This window comes from Erythrolamprus reginae, chromosome 4 (assembly GCF_031021105.1).
Source record: "Erythrolamprus reginae isolate rEryReg1 chromosome 4, rEryReg1.hap1, whole genome shotgun sequence".
Classification (NCBI taxonomy): domain Eukaryota; kingdom Metazoa; phylum Chordata; class Lepidosauria; order Squamata; family Dipsadidae; genus Erythrolamprus; species Erythrolamprus reginae.
Window position 1 is genome coordinate 11,786,807 of NC_091953.1, and position 9,110 is coordinate 11,795,916.

At 43.5% G+C, this 9,110-nt stretch overlaps 1 protein-coding gene across 1 annotated transcript in view; it reads right to left on the reverse strand.

Annotated features, from left to right (window-relative positions):
- Positions 1–6,993, reverse strand: part of SLC36A4 (solute carrier family 36 member 4) — a 54,263-nt gene extending 47,270 nt beyond the window's left edge. Inside the window, exon 1 of the mRNA XM_070751649.1 lies at positions 6,930–6,993. Within this exon, the coding sequence (XP_070607750.1) occupies positions 6,930–6,957 (28 nt within the window). The 5' untranslated portion in view covers positions 6,958–6,993. The remainder of the gene's footprint in view (positions 1–6,929) is intronic.
- Between the last annotated feature and the right edge of the window lie 2,117 nt (positions 6,994–9,110).

Consider the following 9,110-nt stretch of genomic DNA (forward strand, 5'->3'; position numbering starts at 1 on the left):
TATCTCCAGGACCGCCTTCTGCTGCACGAATCCCAGCGACCAGTTAGGTCTCACAGAGTTGGCCTTCTCCAGGTCCTGTCAACTAAACAATGTCGTTTTGCGGGACCCAGAGGAAGAGCCTTCTCTGTGGCGGCCCCGACCCTTTGGAACCAACTCCCCCCAGATATCAGAGTTGCCCCCACCCTCCTTGCCTTTCGTAAGCTCCTTAGAACCCACCTCTGTCATCAGGCATGGGGGAATTGAGACTTTCCCTTCCCCCTAGGCTTATAAAATTTATGCATGGTATGTCAGTAGGTATGATTGGTTTCTTAAATTGGGGTTTTTTAAATTAACTTAAATATTAGATTTGTTTACATTGTATTATTATTGTTGTTAGCCGCCCCGAGTCTACGGAGAGGGGCGGCATACAAATCTGATTAATAAATAAAATAAATAAATAACACTTTCTGGATGACCCTTGTAGCAGTGGAAAAATCTGGAAGGACGGAAGATTACACATATTTGACCGCATGTGTCATTTATACAATTTCTCCAACAGGTTCAACAAGTAAATCTAGTTATTACTAAACCAGTGATAAGGTGCTGATCCTTAGTCATCACAACCTGTACATCTAACATTGCATAAAGGTAAATGGTCCCCTCACACACATGTGGTACTCATTTCTGACTCTAGGGGGCGGTGCTCAGCTCTGTTTCAAAGCCGAAGTGCTAATGCTGTCCAAAGACATCTCCATAGTTATGTGGACGGTATGGCTAAACACCAAAGACGCAAGGAACGCTATTACCGTCCCACCAAAGGGGGTTCCTGTTTTTCTACTTGCATTTGTTTACATGCTTTAGAACTGCTAAGTTGGCAGAAACCGGGACAAGGAACGGGAGCTCACTCTGTTACGCGGTGCTTTGGGTTTCGAACCACCAAACTGCCAAACTTTCTGATCGACAAGGTCAGCATCTAAGCCGCTGAGCCACCACATCCCTTTTAACATCACGTATTTAACAGAAATCGAACACTTCTAAAGACAGAGTCTGTAAGGGAAGCCTGGGAATTGCAGAAATCGAGACTTCCTATTTGATCAAATACAGTGTTCCCTCGATTTTCGCGGGTTCAAATTTCGCGAATAGCCTATACCACGGTTTTTCAAAAAATATTAATTTAAAAATACTTTGCGGGGTTTTTTCTATACCACGTTTTTTCCTGCCCGATGACGTCATACGTCATCGCCAAACTAATAATTTTTGCAAATAAATAACAAAAAAATAATTATTGTTAGTAAATAATTATGTTTATAAATATTAGGATCACTAAGTGTCTTATTCAATGGTGAGTACCAGTAATAATGGTGAGTAAATGGTTGTTAAGGGAATGGGAAATGGTAATTTAGGGGTTTAAAGTGTTAAGGGATGGGTTGTGATACTGTTCATAGCCAAAAATGGTGTATTTACTTCCGCATCTCTACTTCGCGGAAATTCAACTTTTGCGGGCGGTCTCGGAACGCATCCCCCGTGGAAATCGAGGGAACACTGTATATGATTTCCAGTTTTGTTCTCCCCCCGAAGTTTGCTATTATTCCTGGTGGTATTGAAGACTTAGGCTGCTGCCCTGTATAGGTAGATATTCATTTCTTGACTGTGCAGTTACAAAAGCATTTTAAAAGGTGATTTATAACTGGTCCTTGCACTTACAGCTGTTGTAGGATCCTCAGTCGTATGATCAGTGATGGGCAGCCAAAAATTTTACTGCCACACTGTGGGCATGGCTTATTTTGTGGGCGTGGCTTGATGGTCATGTGACCGTATAGGAGTGGCTTGCCAACCATGTGACGGGGGGGTTAGCTTAAAGGTCATGTGACTGGGTGGGAGTGGCTTACCAACCAAGATAAGTTTTCAAAATAGGTGCATGGACTCTTTTTCAGTTGATTAAGTCACATTATTTGAACAGCCACAAAAAGGACAAACGATAGACAGCATTATTTGTTGAGGAGCCCAGTAACATTTTAAGGTTTTGTACTGAACCCACAAGGTTCAGTATGATATTAGGCAAAGTAGCTCAATTTTCTTTAATTGCTATAAAAGTTCTCTAGATAATGATTAAAGTGTTTATCGGTAAAAACATACTACAGTGGTACCTCTATCTAAGAACGCCTCTACTTAAGAACTTTTCTAGATAAGAACCAGGTGTTCAAGATTTTTTTGCCTCTTATCAAGAACCATTTTCCACTTACAAACCCGAGCCTCCAAAACTATAACCGGAAAAGGCAGGGAGAAGCCTCCATGGGGCCTCTCTAGGAATCTCTCGAGGAAACAGGGCCTCCACCCTCCCTTTGGTTTCCCCAATTGCACACATTACAGTGATCCCCCGATCATTGCGAGGGTTCCGTTCCAGGACCCCTCGCAATGATCGGTTTTGCGCGAAGTAGCGCTGCGGAAGTAAAAACACCATCTGCGCATGCGCAGATGGTGTTTTTACTTCCCAGCAGCGAGGAGCCGAAGATTGGGGTTTCCCCGCCGCCCACGCAAACTCCTCGCTGCTCGCCCGCCCGCCCTTCGCCCGGCCACCCGCCGTTCGCTCGCTGCTCGCCCGGCTACCCGGGTTCGTTTGGCTTTGGGACATGCCGGCGGCGACGTTTTAAAACAGCCGCGCGGCTTCCCAACTGAGTCCTGAAGTTCGCCTTTGACTTCGGGACTCAGTTGGAAAGCCGCGCGGCTGTTTTAAAACGTCGCCGCCGGCATGTCCCAAAGCCAAACGAACCCGGGTGGCCGGGCGAGCAGCGAGCGAAGGGCGGGTGGCCGGGCGAAGGGCGGGCGAGCTGCGAACGGCGGGTGGCCGGGCGAAGGGCGGGCGAGCGGCGAACGGCGGGTGGCCGGGCGAACGGCGGGGAGCGGGTGCTGGGTGGGGCTTCGCCCTCCCGCCAGCAAGAGGGGGAAGACCCAGGGAAGCCGCCCAGCAGCTGATCTGCCCGGCGCCATCTACGCATGCGTGCCCATAGAAAAAAAGGGCGCGCATGCGCAGATGGTGTTTTGACTTCCGGGTTGAAAAATCACGATTTAGCCCGTTCGCAATAATCGGGAGCGCGATACCCAGGGGATCACTGTATTTGCTTTTACATTGATTCCTATGGGAAAAATTGCTTCTTCTTACAAACTTTTCTACTTGAGAACCTGGTCACGGAACGAATTAAGTTTGTAAGTAACCACTTTATTCATATTCGTTGAGAAAGCAACAGGATTTTTTTCAAGCTATGGATTTTTCTTCTTTAAATTACAGTGATGTTTGTTGTTACAGCGCTTTTCAAGTAAATAATTTATGCTTAATTTGTTAGTAATTAAAATTCAGGCACGTAATTGTTTAGAAGCAAGCCAATACAAAGAAGTAGAATTACTCTGCCAAAAATAAATCGTGCGAGACTAACTTCTTATCTTTCCACGACAGAATGCCTATTTTAGTAGACCAAGAGAAATCTGCGGATGTAAGTGTATTTTGATCCCACTAACGTATTTAAACAGGCCTCATATGATACCACAGTGGACAAGATAGATAAAGGTGGATTTGAGGATGCTAAACCTCCTGGATTTGAACTTGCTGAACTGCAGCCAAAAGGGTTTGATAAAATGGTTTTGCATTGATCTGGAGGGAAACACTGGAGTGGATTTATCCTGATGCTATCCTCAGTCCAATGCTATTTCGCATCTTAATAAATGACCCAGAGTAAGATTGCTCGACCTTGGCAACTTTAAGACTGCAATTCCCAAAATGCCGCAGCCAGTTTTTGAGATATCGGTAATCTGCTGTCATTTTGCCCGCACAGCTTCTCTTTTGCAAATGAAAAATGTCCACTTCTATGAACCCTGTAAGAAACTGGCTTCCGGATTCTGTCATTCTACAGGGGATGGACATAAAAATGGAAACACCTTGCAGCTCTTCCGTGGAATCCAGATTTGTGAAGCTCCTTTTGAACAGTTTTTGTGGAAACTGGGTTCTGTACGTGTCTATTGAACTCTGCAATGATTTTAGGAGCTGTGGTCTTGCGATCCACTCTAAGAATTTGCTTTAGAGTCTGACGGTCTCTCTCAGACAACTTTGACTTTTGACCAGACCTGTGGTTGGCTGAGGACGTTTTCCCTTCTCTTTCAAAAGCAGTCATTACTTTTGATACATTACCTCTTGAAACACCAAACATTCAGTTACTTTCTGTTACACTAGCGCCTGCCATTCGAGCACCAACAATTTGGCCTCTTCGAAAGTCTGAGAGGTCTGCCGTTTCTAGAAGGTTATAACCAATTTCCTTAAATTTCTGCAAAAAAACCCCCATATCAAATAACATAATTTTTTGAAAAACCATTAAAATATGTCAAGTTTTGATTGATTTGAACATGTTCAAACATTATGATGCCAAAAAGTCAAGTGTTTCCATTTTTGTGTCCGCCCCCTGTAGTGCAGTAGTGGCAAACCTGTGGCATGTGTGCCACAAGAGGCATGCGGAGCCAAATCAGTGGCATGCAAGGTCAGCCAACCAGCTGATTTTCAGGCCTTCTGGGCCCAGTGGGAGTTGGGAAACAAGCTGTTTCCAGCCTCCGGAGGTCCATTTTTTGCTCTCCCCAAGCTCTAAAGCCTTTCTAGGAGCCTGGGGAAGGGCAAAAACCACCTTCCCCGCCCCCACTCCTGGAGGACCTACAGAGGTCCTTCATCCTGCTAGAGGTAGACTCAATCTGAGGTCATTCTGAATTTTGATTTGTGAAATCAAAATCAAATTTCCTGACAGTTAGAACAATTTATCCGTGGAACAGCTTGCCTCTAGAAGTTGTGAATGCTCCAATGCTGGAAGTTTTAAAGATGTTGGATAACCATTTGTCCGAAGTAGTGTAGGGTTTCCTGCCTAAGCAGGGGGTTGGACTAGAAGACCTCCAGGGTTCCTTTCAACTGTTATTCTATTCTATTCTGTGTCAAATCCTCCAATCTGGCATAATTTACACATCTTATACAGAAATAGAAAGAACAAGAGTTGGAAGGGACCTCAAAGGTCTTCTAGTCCAACCCCCTGCTTAAGCAGGAAGCCCTACACCATTCATACAAATAGTTATCCAACACCTTCTTAAAAGCACCCAGTGCTGGAGCACCTACAACCTCTGGAAGAAAGCTGTTCCACTGATTGATTGTGCTAAATGTCAGGAAAATTCTTCTTAATTCTAGGTTGGTTCTTTCTTTGATTAGTTTCTATCCATCACTTTTTGTTCTGTCTTCAGGTGTTTTGGAGAATTAGGTGGACAATACAATTGCCCTTTACATACATACCCAAACAATTCTTACTAAAGAAAGGGGATTTAGCACTATCAAAAAACACTACACAGCTGGACTTTGTGGGCCGGTCACTGAGGAAAGGATTTACTTTTCAACTGCCTCTTTTACAAAATTTTCCAAAAAATCCCTGGGTGGTGACATCTATCCATTAATGCCTGTTTTTTTCCACTGAGTCCTACTTGAACCAATTAAATAAATAAACAACTGAAAGGAAAACCACAATTGAGGGAGGGGACAGAAACTATTTCTAATGACACCGCTCACACAATCTTTTGCCCACGCGCCATCCTACAAAAACATTTATTGGGACATTCTCCCTCGTTTTTGGGGAGATCATGTTTTGCCTGCATAAATACCCTAAATTTAGGGTCAGCTAGAAGAAGAAAGAAGAGAGGAGGAGGAGGAGGAGGAGGAGGAGGAGGAGGAGGAGAAGGAGAAGGAGAAGGAGAAGAAGAAGAAGAAGAAGAAGAAGAAGAAGAAGAAGAAGAAGAAGAAACAACTAAGGATGGGATGAATCTTAAGTCATTGCCTTCAATCTCCTCTGGGATTGGAAAAGATAGGTGAATATGGAGTTCAACAGAATTGGAAGGGACCTTGTAGGTCATCCAGCCCAAGCAGGAGACCTTACACCATTTCTGACACATGGCAATCCAGTCTCCAGTGATGAAGCTCATGCAACTTCTGAAGGCAACTTCTGTTCCATTGTGGATGGCTCTCACAGGTCAGAAAATTTATCCTCCTTTCTTGGTTGAATCTCTCTTTGATCACTTTCCATCCATTATTCCTCGTCTGGCTTTCAGGTGCTTTGGAAAATAGCTTCCCACTTTCCTCTCTGTGGCGGCCCCTGAAATTTTGGACAACTGCTATCTTGGCACCCCTGGTCCTTCTCTTCATTAAGACTAGCCATGCCCAGTTCCTGCAACCATTCTTCCAATGTTTTAGCCTCCAGTCCTCTTATCATCCTGGTTGCTCTCCTCTGCCCTTTCTCCAAATTTGGAGATGCCGGATGTTAACCATTCAGGCACAAAATCAAAGTCTTTTTGGAGAGTAGCCGTGTCATCAGTCTCAACATCTTTTTTTATAGTGTGGTGATCAAAACTGGATGCAGTATTCTAGGTGTGGTCTTACTAAGACTTTATATCAGAAGTCTTCAAACTTGGCAGTTTTAAGACTTGTGGACTTCAACTCCCAGAATTCTCCAGCCAATATAGCTGGCTAGAGAATTCTGGGAGTTGAAGTCCACAAATCTTGCCAAGTTTGGAGACTCCTGCTTTATATAGAGAGGTATTAGTATTTATGTTTTAGCCTCCGGTCCCCTCGCATCGTCTTGGTTGCTCTTCTCTGTTGCACAGCGACCTGCGCCTCGTCTAAAAGCGATGCCCGTTTTGCACAGGGCGCGCCTTGCAAAGATGGTTCTGCAAACAACCCATGATGGTTGTTTGCAAACCCTGGGCTTGCAATAACCTCACGGGGGAACCCCCAAAACCCCAATAAGGGAGTAAAAAAGAAAGAAAATTAATAAGGAAGCCCTCCCCGTTTTTCTTCAGGATCCACCGCCCGCTACCCACCTCCATATCTAACACCCCCACCCCCACCACCACCTCGCGAGAATCCCTTTTGCCAAGTACGGTACCTAATTCTTCTCTGGCCGGCGTCCCCATCGCGCCGTCTCTATGGTACCTTCCTCTCCCTTCCGCCAATGTGGAGCCCGAGCGCCAAAGGAACAACCGCGCCTGCGCGGTTCAAAGATGCCCGGCATTCGCTGCTAGCTATACAGTACAAGGGTACGCTACTGTAGTCCTCGCTGTTGGTATCATAGATATGCTAAGTGCTAGAAGGGCAGAGGTGGTGGTGATCATCCCATCTAGGGCCTTTCAACAGGGGGAGGATTATGAGACTTCCAGCCGATTTGGGAGCCCCAAATTGGGGAGTGTCTTCTCTTGGGGGGGAGGATGCTAAATCGAGTCCAACTCTTGAGGGCAGCAGAGAGCTAGGGAAATTTGTATTCTTCATAAAGACAATTGTTTTCTTCCTACAGACAAAAAAAATTACATTTTTTAAGGCAGAGATTCCCACAAATTATCATTCATTTTGGCCTGGGCGTAGTAGGGTGTGAAAACCTAGCCATCTCAGTTTGTTATGGTTTTCCATTCTGTGCAATTCTCTTCATTAGTAAACTACAGTTCAGTAAATGTAGAAAATGTTAACCAACTTGTCAGTTTTCTCTTTGAGGAAAGATCGGAAACTCAAGTGGGTCGGAAAACCACACACCAAGATACTTATTTTTTTCAATGTTCTTCTCCCATATAATTTAAATTCACCTCCTAGTGTCTCCTCTAAATTCAGATGTTGAAACATGGTTTCCCTTTCCCTCCTACAAACTAAGTTAGCAGAGACACACATTACCTACTGTCTTGTCTTCACAATACAGGAAGAAAAAAAATCCACAGTCCAGCTCAATCCTTGACAATTTACAAGCTACTGTTGAATGACTTAAAATATTGGCTTACACATTATTTATACGCTGTCAGTCCAAACAGCAGACAAGATAATTAAAATATTGATTGCGCCAAGATAAAACCTGTACTATTAACATTCTTATGTGTAGAAGACTAGAGTGTCAGAGAAGAGTGTTATCTCTGAGTATTACTTTATTAAGCATTTTACCCTGAAATTCCTTAGTCTACCAAACTAAAAAAAAAAACAAGTTGCAGATTAGCAAAACACCAGTTATCTCAGATATGAATACACCAGATTTCTCTAGCCAATGACCTTCCGGATTCCAATTCAATAGAGTAGAGTGGAGTGGAGTGGAGTGGAGTGGAATGGAATGGAATGGAATGGAATGGAATAGAATAGAATAGAATAGCACAGTTGGAAGGGACTTTGGAGGTCTTCTAGTCCAATCACCTGCTTCGACAGGAAACCCTATACCACTCCAACATCTTCTTAAAAACTTCCAGTGTTGGAGCATTCACAACTTCTGGAGGCAAGCTGTTCCACTGATTAATTGTTCTAACTGTCAGGATTTGCTGGCTGGGGAATTCTGGGAGTTGAAGTCCAAATATCTTCAAGTTGCCAAGGTTGGGAAACACTGGTCTAACCCACATTTTTCTACTTTACCTAGTAGTAGATTATGGTCTACTTTATCAAATGCCTTACTGAAGTCCAAGTAAATTATATCGACAGCATTCCTCTGGTCCACTAATTTTATCGTTTTGTCAAAGAATGCAGTAAGATTAATCTGGCATGATCTATTTTTGACAAACCCATGTTGGCTTTATAAAGTGGTATTAACACTTCACATGATCTTGATTCTATCCCTCTGTTAATAACCAAAAAATGAATGAGACTCCAGAAAAAGCGCAGAGAAGAGCAGCCAGGATTTTACAACCTTGTTATGAAAATAAAGTTAAGTCAGAGATCTCCAACGCAGGGCCACGGCCCACTACTGGCCTCTTTGAAACTGGGCTGCATGAGCGATTGTCAAGTGTATGTAAATCAAAGGACCATGAGGCTGCTATAATGGTCATAAGAATGAAAAATGGTCACAATTCACTTTTTTCAGTACTGTTGTAACTTTGAACGATCATTAAATGAACTGTTGTAAGTCAAAGATTGCCTGTATAGACCTTTGGAATAGAGAAACACGGAACAACACAGAACAACAAAAGCAATAGAATGATTGCAAAACTTTAGACATTAGAGTTTTATGAATCCCTCTTCAATTTAGTTCATATGGATCTAAAAATAAACGGAGCAAACGTTGATGAAGACAAGGTAAGAAGAAAATAGGGAATTAAAGAAACTTAAG